Below are 14687 nucleotides of genomic sequence, written 5' to 3'. Positions count from 1 at the left end.
CCTCCATCCGCGCAATTTTCGTAAAAAGCGGTACAAAGTTTTTTTTCACGTATTAATATATAGTTTTATTTCAAAATTATAAGAGGACCGTTTAGTTGCTGTTCGAGAAATAAGCCTGGGAAACTAGATTCTATGGTGCCGGCCGTATACGCAAGTACCTACTTGCGTTATATTCTCGTATAAACCTGCTCTCATCATAAATCAAACAAAGAGATTCAAAACAAGGATAATATCTGAGTGTTTGAAATGTGAACTATGACATAATTACTTGCGTTTCAAAGTATTCTTTGCCTTAGTTTCTAACATTCGCACATTATTTTGCTTTTAATAGAGAATTCTTTTAATAATAGAGAACAGAATTAAAACTCATAGCGGACTTAAATTATAGTAGCCACGTACCAACCTAATTGCTTTGTGTATATTCTGTGTTTATGTGGTTTGAACGTGACCGAGTAAAGTGCCAAATAGCTTAATTTGCAGTATAGAATCTTTAGAAAACAACACTGGTACATTTTATTTTTAATCATTAATATTTAGGTACTGAGTGTTAAGATATGATAATTCATATCTATTAAATTCAACTAGACTAGTTTACAACCTTCTCAGTCTAAAACGAGACCCGTGCCCTGCAGTGGCCTGGTAATGGATAAATAATAGTGGCGTGCACTTCAAACATGAACAAAAGCACTGCATAAACTTAAAACGTGGTAAATCCTATGTTTCCCATGTCAATCTTCACGAGATGGCTATGAAGCTAAGTATGCCAAATTTCATCAAGATTGGAGCAGTGTATAAACGGAACATAGGACATAAACAAACAATCAAAAATAAACACGATGCATTTATAATATAAGTAAGGAGAAGCGCTAACCAATCCCGGGCCCCTAGCCTTGGAGTGAACTTGGTTATATCTTCGTGATAATCATATGGGATTTGTCAGTCTCCTTTGAAATTGTTTGCGCAGGAAAAGGACATCAATATATATCTAATAATAATAAAAAACGTGGAAAGGAAGGTATTTTATACGTATCAATAGATATATAGAAATAGCGCAAACTAGTGACAACACTGTTTCCCAGTATGTTATTGGCACTCTTTCTATTCCACAGAAATCATAGTTTGCTTTCATGTGATTGAATATTAAAATAAAAGAACATCCGACACTAGACACTCAGAGCAACACTTTTAGCCCGTTTTAATTCTCATGTTCTTGTAATTACAATGGCAACCACACCCTTAAGATCGGAACAACAATGAATATATTAAAACGTTCAAAACAGCTCCACAAAGGTGTACGTACCTACGAGGCCCCAAATCTAGTTAGTACCCGCGACTAAAATCCTGCGATAATAGCTTTGGGGCCTTGTCGGTGCGTGCATCTGTGTGAGTGTGCCGTTTTGAACATTTGTTCCTAGTTTCCATGCTGCTTTAAAATAGTTACTGTGCTGGAACATAGCAATGCTGCTTGATAACAAAAATTAGCACAGAGGTAGAACTTGTCCGGAAGAGCTCTTTCACAAAAAGATCTACTGATATAGAGATAAGATATATAAGATATACTTATATGATGTTGATGATGATGATGACGTGTCTCGCTTCCAGAAGCTGTCAACATTCATATCCCGCTTGGTGTCCCACACTGCTGGGTGGCGTACCCACGTCCTCTCGGCTGCGAGTGAACACGCGGGTCGCTGTGGGCCGTTGTTCACAGTCTTTGCAGCTATAAGGACACTGGTCTGCACGAAATATGTCTCCTCTTTGGTAAGGGTTCTTAACCAACAAGCTGATTGTATATTGATTAAAGGTTGACCATCGCTATACAGCGCGGCAATGCTGTCAGTCAACAGGGCTAGCACGGGCAGGAGATAAAAATTATATCCCCCGATAATACCCCTAATAAGAGATATAATTAACGTGTTCAGCTCCTAAATTACAGGAACATGGAATAGGAGAAGTTTACCCCCGTTTATAATTACACATATATTATTTGGATATTATTTCCACTAGTGCTCTGAGAGTTCAAAAAACTGTGAGAGAAGATAATTCTTTATCCTTTCCCCGGGGATATAATCCTCCTGCCCATGCTAGCCTTGCTGATGGGCACTTTTGTCCCGGGAGCAAACAGGACGTGGCTCCTTGAAGAGGCGTAAGCCTATTCTGCTTTTGTTTTTTTTTTTTTTTTTTTAAAGATAGATGAATAAATAAGCCTACTTTACCAGACTAATCTGTACAGTATTATTTATAATTTATTTACTCTGTATTCGCCAAATGAGACATATCTTCCAAAATTCGCTCTCTACGTAAGTTTTGTTCCAACTATACCGGCATTCTTAAGAGGTGTTGACTTCATAACGCACAATTGCTGCCGATAACAATTGCCAATTCAAGAAAGTTTAAACGGTACTTCACAGCAAACTGTTAAGAACGTGGCATGACCAGATTCGATTTCAGAACGTTTCAAACTAAACGCGACATAAATGCTACGAGGCCGTACTTTTCCATTTCCACTTTTCTCAGATTTTTTAGTTGGCTAAACAGAACAAAAAGTATCAGTAACATATCATATACCTAGTATTTTTTTATTTTAGCTCTACGATTTTAGTACATGACGATGATGAAAATAATTCTATTGATCTGCATTCCAGCAGTATTGAAGGTCAAAGCCTGTATCCCCTTGGAAAGTAAGATTTCACCCAGCGTAAGGATATTAATAAGGCTGATAAAGATAATTAAAACTCTTCCATACACGCCCGATTCTCTTGCCGGCCGTTGCTCTTTTCAAGTATCATTATATAATAAAAAAAAAATTTTCAATTTCTGAGAGATGAAAGCCTGCTTCCCAACAATCTTGTCACTAAGAAATTAATCAATAAATTGGTCTAACTAACTGATGTACCTATTTTAAAGCCCTATTTTAGAATTTGAACTTTCGTAAAACTTACTTTACATAAAACTCTTTATACTATTTATTGCTCTAGGGGTATCCAGTCGTAATCCAATTTCAAAGTACTTATACAATTTTATACTTTCCTCTCCCTATATTTTCTAACTTTTAGTGGAATTTTCATCATAATATAAGGAACATAAATGTTTTATCATCAATGAAATTTAATGAAACCATGAACATTTTGCTATTATGCGCCACTAACAACGGTTATTTTAGCCTTTGTGTTAACGATTGAACAATTCAGTTATTCCGCTATTAGGCAATTTTGGTTATTGTTATTAAAAGTTGCTATGTTGTGAATTAGGTCATATACAAGGGCCTAATACTACAATATTCAAAAATGCGCGCTATTAAATAGCATTCCGAAATTTATAAATTTCGGAAACATTTTTTTTTTCTATTATTTTCAATTTGCGATAATTATTTCGTAATGATGATGTAAGCATTCGTTTGCACTTACACAAAACATAGATTTTTACACAAAACTGTAGAAGAAAGGTTTATTTGAATGAAGAAAATTTGCACTTACTTTTTACTAACCAGGAATTAGTTTGGTGTTCGCTAGTTTTTTTGTTATCGCTAATAAAACAATATTGACATATATTTTTTTTCGTTTGTTTTTTTGCCTAATTTGTTAATGTTATTTATAATAAAAGTATATTTTTTATGAAATTAGCATACACTGCGTCGCTGTGAGAGCGGTGACCGTAAGATACCAGCTGATACGTAGTCATCCTGACCTTTTATCGGTACCAAAGTTCTTAATTTCGGTATCGTTAATGTCTGTATTCGTAAAACAATTCGAGTTATCAAAATTTGTGCCCTGGAAAAAATAATCCTTTATAGGTTCCTCATGTTATTATATCATCATCCTCAGGTTTGATTTATTGATATTATGAACGAGGGATAGAGAGCTTGGACCCACGAATCTACCACGTTTTGGGTTTGCGGGCTGTAGCTCATATTCTCATATATTTCCAGCACGGGTGGTGGTTCTGCGGATTTTTGTTGGGATTCATCTGGTGCACAATTTTCACTCCACTATGTGTCAAACTCTGGAGATCATACGCCAAAAAATTGCGGACCCTGGATACATTGACATTGACCAACATAGGGTAAGTTCGTTTAAATAATTTCTTGATACAAATACGATTTATCTAAAAAGATACCTAGCATCGATATCTTCCATGACTCACCCACAGCTTTTAGAAAAAAACTCACCGAACATTTATCGGTGAGTTAAATATTGTGTTAAATTTTTTTTTTTCTTATTTGCAAATTAAGTTTGTATGACGCTTTGTCAATGCTATGTGCACTTGTCATTGACGTGCATATCAGTCCATGTGTTCGTGTGTGTGCTATGTTTAAAAAAATGTGTAAGATGCATGTTGTTAGTGCTCTTAAATAAATAAATAAAATGAAAATAAATAAAATAATTGTACATATGTTCTATTTAGATTGTTAGTGATGTTCTGCAATATTTCTATAGCACTTTATGGTTTTGCTTCATATAATCTAGTAATCTGGTAATATTTTACTTCAGTTCAACAATCATGACGTATGATGTATGATGTTGATGCCCACCCGGAGTTTTTACGTACCTTCTATTAGTTCTGTTAATAAATATGGCAAAAGCAAGTCAGACTAGCTCACAAAGTTTTCGCGCCTTGGAAGGAAAATAATAAATAGTTATTAGGTTAAATTTGTTTTATAAATATAACCAAGAATCTAAAACGTTTTCGAAATCACTGCAGCGAAGCACAGTTCCCAAGATGCTGGCAGCATTGCCCCTTTGGATGGCCAAACTCGTTGACCAAGGTAACTGCCCGCTCTAGGATCACCGGTATACTGGGTTAAATACATTATTTAATCACTTTCAAAGGGCCGAACTAAAATCTTATTTGAATGGCTGCTGATTTAGAGAAAAAAAAAATATGCTAGCTTGGGACATGGTTTTATTTTTCTTACATAAATCAACTGTTAAGAATAAGCGTTTCCGGATTAATCTGGGATAAGGGAGGGAATGGTTGGGGCCCTTATATGAGGCCTTAATAAAAAATCTGGAGGTGGAAAATTCGGATATAACACCCTTATATCCGATTGTAAATAAAGCCTTCGGTCCTAAATATAACCGCGTTTAACATTAATGTTAAAACCCACCAAAGACTCAAGTAGAACAGTGAGAAAACATTAATCCTCTCTCTCCCATAAGTTATTCACTTATGAGACAGAGAGATTTAATTTTTTTTTTTACCTTTACCCAGCAGTGGAACGTAAATAGGTCCAAGATAGAAGTAATAATCAATAAACTCATTGTTGTTGGTTTTATATCGATTTGAAATTAATTTGGAACAGACAGGAACCCGGTACACCCGCGACAGCCACCTGCGACGACACAAACTGGAACACGCCAGGGTAAGTTAAATTTCTGTCCTAATATTCCCATTTCAAAGCCTTAATATACCATCATCGTTATTTTTTTTTATATGTGTTCCTTCCTATTTTCCTCCGACATGACGGTCGGAGACTGTTCTAGGTCGGTATACTTACAATTTCGCTCAGTTATTGTATTTGCTCTGTTTAGAGTATTCCCATATACATTGAGGTGCAGATTTGTCATTCGGTGTACATTCTTATGTATCACGCTGATTTTACGAGTATACTACTTTTACATTACATCAAATTACATATTTACATATTAGTCTTACTTATTTTATAGTACTTACCTACAAGCTCGTCATTATAAGCTCATTACCGCATCGTCATTCATTACCGGCCTACAACAGCGCACGGGTCCTCTCCCAGAATGAGATGTGTTTAAGCCTACCCATCCGCACTTGGTGGACACCAAGTGCGGATGATAGACTGCACAAGCCAAACAGCAAATTTAAGTCATCGTACAGCTTTTTGTGACAAAGCTCAAAAAATCAAAATTCAAAAATAATAATAATAATAATAATATAAGCACTTTTGAAACGTCAAGTCTGTCTGTTTGTAGTGTACCAACGGTTTGGAAGGCGGATTCTACCGAGAAGAATCCGGCAAGAAACTCCGCAGTTGCTCTTTTCCAACATTTACTTTTTACATTTTAACATTCATTTTTCTGTCTCGTGAGAGATGAAAGCGGAGCCGGATGCTTTCAAGCAACCTTGTCATTAAGAAGAAGCTCGTCAGGGGAAGCACTATCAACTATCAAATTTTTGCAATGCTGTGGTCCGATCGGAAGGGCGTGGTTACCGGTGTAATTCAGGTACATGAGACTTTACATCTACGACTCAATGGACGCCGTGGTGGACGCAGGGCATGTTGCAGGACGCGTTCCTTGCATGAAGTGTTGCTCTGTTTATATGCGATGGTTTTCCACTTACCATCAGGTTCGCCATCTGCTTGGTCAATTTTATAATCTCCCAGGCAAGCAGCAAAGCATCGTTTTCCTTCACCGTTAAACAAGACATATTTAATTGCTTAAGACGCAGATAACTCCGAAAATTTAGAGGAGCATGCCATATATAAGGTACACCCGCAATAAGGTAGGGGAGGCCGGGGCTGAAAGTTCCGATTTTCAAATAACATGTAATTTTATGATAAAAAAATAAGATTTTAATTTTTAATATTTGATTTTATTAAAAAGTCTTAATCGGTCTCTGTAATAGTGAAGTCATTTCTGCTAGTTTCTCAATATATTTTTTTGTACAGGCATATTTTTGCATAATTTTGGAAAGGAACATTTAACCCCACTTTGGGGCGAGTTGTTCCATGTGTGGGGCAAATTGTTCCACTTGGATAATTTAAATAAAGTAAAAGGATAATATAAGGTTTCTTTGAAATAAAACAATAATTTCTATAGTTACGTTCATTACGTTGTTATGAAATAGTATAAACTTTAAAAAAACAATAAAAAAAAATTACTAGCTACATCTAGATTAACATTTTGAAATGTTGACACTTCCATAACTGAACTTAAAAAAAGATAACAGAATATAACTGGCAATCTTCAGATAAATATTTCTTTTAATTCAACTGTAATAGAGATTCATCAAGTTAAAAACCTTACAAACATAACTGCACTTATTTTAACTACATAACAAAATAGGTAACCTTCTTGAAAACGCTTCAATAATAAATTTAATGGAAAGTGAGATCAAAACTTACAATTATAATAACTAAACAAATAACGTCAAATTATTTATCACCTTGAGGTTATCAAATTATTTTTATTAAGTGAAATAAAATTACAATGAAGACAAGTCATCAGTCTTGTTTTAATCAGTCGTAATCAACTTTGGTAACTTTTATTCTTATTCATCATTAAATTCTTCATCTGACTCACAGTTGGGACACATATAAGTAATGTTATCAGTTTCATTTATACATTTAACATGTGCCCAATTTTTACACAAGCTACATTCTATCCACTTTTCTCTTGGTAGTGAATTTGAATATGAATCACAACAAATTATGCAGTACCATTCCAGAACCTCATCATCACTATCACTCTCGCTTTCTTGTAATACTCTTCGTTTAGCTTTTTTTGAGCTTTTCCCTTGCCTTTACCTTTTTCTTTATTATTGTTGTTTTCTTTCCCCTTGTTTCTAATTGCTTCGTCTTTCCTTGATTTCTTCTTTACCTGTTCTTCAGCTAATGCATTTTTTCTGGCGTGTCGGTCAAAACAGCTGTCTTTCTAATACGGCGTTTTGTAGCCATCTGCAATCTTGGGGATGCCTTTGGTAAAGGCTTTACAATTTCAGGATTAAACACAGCTGAAGCATTCATCTTTACTGGTGTAAATTGAAGTTCTTGGGCACTATTAATGGTTAAATCGATGTAATGTCATGTGGCAAATTTCCAGTTGTATGACAGCATTGGCAGCTTGACGTAATAACGTTTCGGATATTTTCCCTCTCTCAGTTTTCCGTTTGTAGGTACGTACCATCCTAAAAAAATGAAAAATATACTGTAAAAATGTATAGAAAATTTAAGGATCGATTGGGGTAAGTTGTTCCGGGGAACAACTAGCCCCTTTGGGAGGGAACTTGTAGCCCCAAATTATATTTTTGGATAAAAACTGTCATGCTAGCAACTTAACAAATTCAATTGAAAAAACATTCAAGCTATAAAATACCTCACAAATGCCACTCTAAAATTGGAAAGATGCACATAAATCGGTCAATAATAAAGAAAAATAGACCAAAAAGTTTAATTACGAAAAAATTTACTCACGTGGTGTTCTAATAGCACAGTGCACACAGCCACTCTTTCGCCGCCGTCGAAGCAACTAAGATGGCCGCCAAAGTGGCGCGCCGCCTGATGCTTCAACGACGCACTTCACGTGTATTGCTATCTCTTTTCTTTACAAAGTTATTACTGTCGGAACAACGTGCCCCGGGAACTTCCAGCCCCGGCCTCCCCTACACGCGTAATAATTTTACACAACCTGTCCGCTCTCGCTCATCTTATCCTAATCCAAAGGTTGCCTGGCAGATATCGATACGATTGTATTTCTATTGTTTTTTTATTTTCCTAACTTCATAGTTGTGTAAAAATAAAGAGTTAAGTTAAATAATAATAAGGATATATAGAAGACTATCATGAATTCGTCGATAAGTTATCGGTACTGAAGCAGTATCTACTTATAACTTATCGACGAATTCACGTTATATACAATATTGTATAGAAGCAGGCGTTTTGAAGAGTTGTTTATAAATATTGAAGAAATTATGAATTGTATTATTCAGATTTTCCTTGTTTTCACGTATTGTAGCAAATCATCGTTTAGTATACGCTTAGTGCATATTCATATTCATAACTTGTATACTCAAAGTCCAAAAAGGCTTAAGAGATTTGCAATTGCTGTCCATTCCGTTAAACACAAATCTGTTATATAAACTACTCTAAATTGGGATAAATGGTGTTATTCTTTTCATGGGATTTTTAATTTGTATACATTAGAATTGGCACTATCAATTGCAAAATAATAATTTATTCGGTTATTCACGCCACGATAGAACAAAAAGTTAGTGAAAAATTAGAACGTGATAATATCAACCGGCAAATTGGCGTAACTGATAAATCAAACATTTCAGAAAGAAGGTTTATTTGTATTTGTAAATAAAGTTTATTTTGGAATAAATATTTTCGATACGTTCTGCCCTTTTCATCTAGCGGTTAGAATATTCGACTACGATAATCTACATTAAGGCTTAATAAGGGATAAGGTGAAGCCAAAAATTGTTAATCAAGATTTAACATTGGTTTTTATTCGAGCACTTATAAATTTTGTAAACTCAAAATTTCATTATAAGCAATTAGTTTAAATTATTATTATTTTTCTGCTACTTGTCGTTTTAATAAAATCTTTTTATTTTATGGGTGTTGCTAACGCTCTGAATAACGGTTGATCCAGACGCCTTATTAAAACACGTGCAAAACCTGTCGCTGCCAAAAGAAGTTAATTTATGTTATGATTTATATTTCCAGACCCCCACCGCCACCTCGAGACGACCACGACAGTTGGTGATTATCATTTTACATACATGGAAAATGGATCAAATGTGGATTGTAACATAAGCGATAATGCCGACCCAATGTCGCCTACTAGCACAAAATACGATAAAGATTATACGTACTACGAATAAGGAGTTTTGTGCTTTGATGTTTTAGATTTGATGTTTTGCGAACAAACATGACATGTAAACCCGACTGTTTATGAGTAAATCTTTAATTACACGAACTTATGTATAAGGTTTGTCACGTAAAAAGAGCGCCGAAAGTTGAGCTGCACAATAAATTGTTCTACGATTGCATGCAATTAATTGTCAATAAACTATAAATTTATTGTTACAAGTAATATGTATTCGGTCAATAAATAGTACTAGATTATGGATTATGAACAAAAAACAATGCTCCTTTGGTAATGTTTACACACAAAAAAATCATTATACTTATATATAACTACGTTTATAGCGTATTTTAGGTAACGTACTTTACCTTACCTAACGTACGCTATAAACGTAATTTACATTACTAATTAAAATTTACATATAAAAAGAGTTTTAAAGGTTCGCTCGTAATTCTAAAGTCATATATTTTAGACTAAAATTAAACATAATATCTTAGTTAATTATGATTAGAACATGCTTATTTGAAGAAATAAAGTATATTTGTGCTCTTATTTGCTATATCTAAGAAGCTTTGAACCGCTTTGCTTGGGCTTGTCAGAAATTAAGTGCTTTTATTGATCGAAAATTAAATAGAAGTTTATCGTTATGAAGCTAAATAAATATTCATAATCTTATTTTATTGCCTAGACTGTCTGATCTGCAGATCAACCCCCAGCGCTCTTTTAATGTGACATCTTTCGCATTAAATCAACTCGTAGATAAATAAAGCAACAGTAAATAATACGATTTTGTGTGGACTGTAACTTTTTCCTTGTCGTACGAATTTAGGAAAGTTCCAACCTAAGTACGAATAAGTACTGACTTCAGTTTGTTATTTTAGCTTTTTATTTTAGGAATAAGTAAAGTGAATAGTTATTTTTAATTTTATCTAGTTATTAACCTTTGCGTGGTAGTTTTTGCTATGTGACTTGAAATTGTGAATAAAAATGCCTACACCTCATAGAAGTTACCAAAAATATTTTGGAAATATCTATTTATTAAAAAATTTTACTCAAGTATTGTTTCTATTATAAGTATATTATTATTGAAAGTATGTTGCAATTTATGAAATAAAATTTATAGCAATTATATAAATGCTGTATTTTTAAGTAAAGCCTTAGTCGAAAGACGTCCCTGATTCTATTCTTCCTTATCGTAACACAATCTTCACGTCTCAATTTACAGGAAAATTTGGTCGTAGGTACCTAGTACCAAATACATTAAAAAATATTAATTATTCTGAGATTAAGGCATACTACCACCGCTTAATACAGTATTATTTTAAAAAGAAGAGTACTATTATTTTAAAAGCCCCAGAAATCACCAAAATAAAGATTATAATACTGGAACAAGATGTGTGAAAAGTTTTAAACAAATACATACGATGGAAGCAATTACCTAAATTTGATTTTGACGGCCGATTGGCGCAGATTGCAGAGACCTTGCATTCTGAGCCCAAGGCCGTGGGTTCGATTCCCACAACTGGAAAATGTTTGAGAGATGAGCATGAATGTTTTTCAGTGTCTGGGTGTTTATATGTAAATTCTAAGTATTTATGTATATTATTCATAAAAAATATTCATCAGTCATCTTAGTATCCATAACACAAGCTACGCTTACTTTGGGGCTAGATGGCGATGTGTGTATTGTCGTAGTATATTTATTTATTATTTATTCATAATTAAAAAAATAATAGTTCTTGCACTGTACAACTAAATACTGGTTCTAATACAAAAAAACTATTTTTCTGCACTATCTTATAACAAAACTTTAACTAGACAAAAATCTGTGCATAAAGCAAATAATTTTGATCATGAGAAGTTGTAACACATATAATATTGAGCATCTACCCTTGTTCTCTAATCTAATTAAGGATCTGCACTCTGAGTTCTGCAGGCACTATTTTGGTTCAAAAATAAGTTAAGAAACCTGTATCCATTGCCCCAAGGGACTGGTTGTCCGTGATGTGAATACAACACAGTTGCAAATAAACACGTGTGGCCTAGAATGCTTTAGACTTTATGGTCAAATTTTAATACGAAAATTATGCTGTGAATGAAATTACTTTAGTACTACAATATGGAAACGAAATATTTATGACATCGCTCTCCAGCATAAAGTCGACAGAACACACAAAGTTGCTAACATCTCTTACGTGCTCTAGGGACTCAAAGGTGCAAGTCAATTTGAGATTGTCGACACTTGGAACTTCGAACTTCTGTTTCCGGTCAAATGGATGGAATTACTAGTGAGGTGCACCAGCCCAATGGTGTGATCATTGAACTCTTACTTAATTTTTATCCTGTTGGCATAAAATTACTTCTATATTTTATTTTAACTTGCACAAATCATTGAGCTATTAAAATTCTTTGCTTATTTTTCCTATTACTTATTTTCACTACCTACACCGTTCGGGGTTCGTTTCCTTTTTCTCGCTTGAAAAACAACTAGGTCACAGAAGATAAGAGTGGATTAACACGGGCCACGATTATGTAGATCAATGCTTTGAATACACAATTAGTGGCGTTAAAAGGTGTTACATGCGATTGCAATTGGTGATGCAAAATTTACTTATTGTATGATAAGATGTCTTGTTAATGCTAAAAATCTGTCCTCTGTTAAGGCATATTCAAGCAGCATATCTAAGATGGACTCGTGTAACTTAATTTACTAGTGCGACTAGTGTGATTATTATATTCACCATTCATAGCTATCAAGGTTAGAAAATTATATGACAAATATTTTTAAATATATGATAATCCTGGAAAAATATCGGCATGTATGCTAAATTTCAATCTTATTACTAGTGCAGGAACTAGCTAGCAAACAGACAAAAATCTACACATCGAAACATTTATTGCTAGTTATACAACTGACTACTAACTGCAAAAGTCCAGCAAACGGCCGTTCTAAAGATTAGTTCCTAGCAAACAAAAATTTACAACATTATTTGTCCAAACAAACATATTATGGTGGAATTTGTTTCGAAATAAGGAGAGTTACTGACTTATTTTTACTTATAAAGATTATGGCTCGTGTGAGCAGATTCTATTAATAGCCATTGGCTCATAACAATAAATAAAAGGGCATAAAACTTATTGGAGCCAGCGACCCAAACGAAATGTGAAAATATAATATTTTAGGGCTCCCTACCTGTTAATGCTATCAAAATAAGAAAATCTGTAAACGGAAGCGGAAACCGTAAGCCGTGCCTTACCGACGTTTGACGTCTCATAGTTATGGAGCCAGTGGTAGTTACTTTTAATTAAGAGACATCATTATGAGTTAATTTGCCTCTCGCGTTAATAAAAATGTTACCGATTTAAACATCTATATTGTATTAAAAATAAATAGTAAACAGAACAGCGAAGTGAAACTAAATCTGTTATGTTATATTAATAATAGTAATCCAAAAGTGTTTTGTTTGTTTATTTCTTACCATTACCCGGTTTAACCGATAAACATAATTTTGACATGCCGTTAAGGGATTTAGTGTTCCGGTGCGATGTCGGGTAGAAACCGATTAGGGATATAACTACCATACTCCCTAGCAGGTTAGCCCGCTACCATATTAGACTGTATCGTCATTTACCACCAGGTGAGATTACAGTCAAGGGCTAACTTGGAGTGGAATAAAAAAAAAATAAAGAACTAAGATCAGTCCCAGGCAACACGCACCTCCCAGAGTTATATGGCTTTTTAGTTTAAGCAATTAAATACAGCTCGCTTTAACACAGACGTTTGTATAACGTTCTCAAAGGCGTGTGAAGTCTACCAATCTGCACTTGGCCAGCAACGTGCGGAACTACGGCCTATAGCCTTCTCATTCTGAGAGGAAACCCGTACTCTATAATGGGCCGGTAATGATGATGAAGGTAAATTCTTTCTTCTTACTAATATGATAAGTTTGTTAGTTTATATATTTGTTTGTTTGTTTGCTTACATTATTTGTGAGGACTGAGCAACCAATCAATGTTTTGACATAGAGTTACTTGTAAGAACGGAAAGTGACATAGGCCACTTTTATCAAAGGTAAACAAACGGTTCTCACGGGATTTGTAAAAAAAACGTAATAAACACGGACGAGAACTCGAGCAAAAGCTAGTAGACTGTACTCCGAAGTTACCACTAGCTCCTACACTATAAAGTGTTGGCATGGGGCCAGATCCTTCGTTATGCGGGATTAAGGTATCCGGGCTGATATTTTTCTGCATTAGTAACAGAATTGACTCTGCAGTCTGATATCGGGGGAAATGCAACTGTGCAGGGAAACCTGCGGGTACTATAATTCTTTATGGCTGCTTCCTGTACGTCCTGGTGATTTATTATTACCTCAAAGGAACGAAAACGGTATATGTTTGGGGTAAGTAGTTGTGAATATGTTACGGTATGTGTTTGGTTGTGAATTTGTTATTTTCTTTGTGTTTACATCTGTTACGATTTTCTTCAAAACCTGCAGGAATGTTTAATTTTATAAAAATATATTTAAATTTGAGGGTTGTGTACCAAAATTAATTAAAATATAACCTTTTATTTTTATATTATTATAAAATATTAACAGTTTGGTCCCTTCATTTGAGGTATAGAAAAATGCTTCTTGTCTAATTTTTTCCCCCGTGGGTGTCTAAATATGCAGCATAAAGGGCCGTTAAGTTGCAGTTTAATTTTTAACAGCCTTGACGGATATATTAAGTATTTTTGCAATCGTCATAATAAATATACTAAACCAATTTCATTCAAGCAATTGTGTAACGAGTAGTCTGCGAGTAGGTACATGATAATATTAAACTACCTACTCGTAAGATAGGTTCGACACGCGCTCCGCCCAGTAACCTACTCGCTAGTTAATAAATAATTCTTGTCGGGAATAACTGAGTCACAGTGAAAGGTACTATTGCGTGATTTTGAAACACATACAAGCATTTATTTTATCGGACCATAAGTATTTACTGGACTTTTAAAACTATTGCTACCACTTTAACATCTCTCGGTTATTCGACGGCCCATTGGCGCAGTTTGCAGCGACCCTGCTTTCTGAGTCAAAGGCCGTGGGTTCGATTCCCACGACTGGAAAGTGTTTG

The 14687-nt window shown here is 34.5% G+C and overlaps 1 protein-coding gene and 1 long non-coding RNA gene across 3 annotated transcripts in view; one reads left to right on the top strand and one right to left on the bottom strand.

Moving 5' to 3' along the window:
• Positions 1–9862, top strand: part of LOC120629861 (prominin-1-A) — a 47621-nt gene extending 37759 nt beyond the window's left edge. Inside the window, exons 15-18 of one of the 2 annotated variants that reach the window (XM_039898933.1) lie at positions 1603–1761; positions 3929–4062; positions 5307–5362; positions 9425–9862. In XM_039898933.1, the coding sequence (XP_039754867.1) occupies positions 1603–1761; positions 3929–4062; positions 5307–5362; positions 9425–9582 (507 nt within the window). In that variant the 3' untranslated portion in view covers positions 9583–9862. Of the gene's footprint in view, positions 1–1602; positions 1762–3928; positions 4063–5302; positions 5363–9424 lie in introns of both variants that reach the window. The other variant, XM_039898935.1, reaches the window with a different exon arrangement.
• On the bottom strand, positions 7809–8342 carry LOC120629865. The gene is made up of 2 exons (XR_005659004.1): positions 8168–8342; positions 7809–7881 (listed from the first exon to the last, which is right to left on the bottom strand). It is a non-coding gene; the product is annotated as an uncharacterized LOC120629865 (long non-coding RNA).
• Positions 9863–14687: the final 4825 nt, after the last annotated feature.

This window comes from Pararge aegeria, chromosome 15 (genome assembly GCF_905163445.1).
Source record: "Pararge aegeria chromosome 15, ilParAegt1.1, whole genome shotgun sequence".
Taxonomy (NCBI): Eukaryota; Metazoa; Arthropoda; class Insecta; order Lepidoptera; family Nymphalidae; genus Pararge; species Pararge aegeria.
Note: the sequence above shows the minus strand (reverse complement) of the source record. Positions and strands in the feature narration are given on the sequence as shown.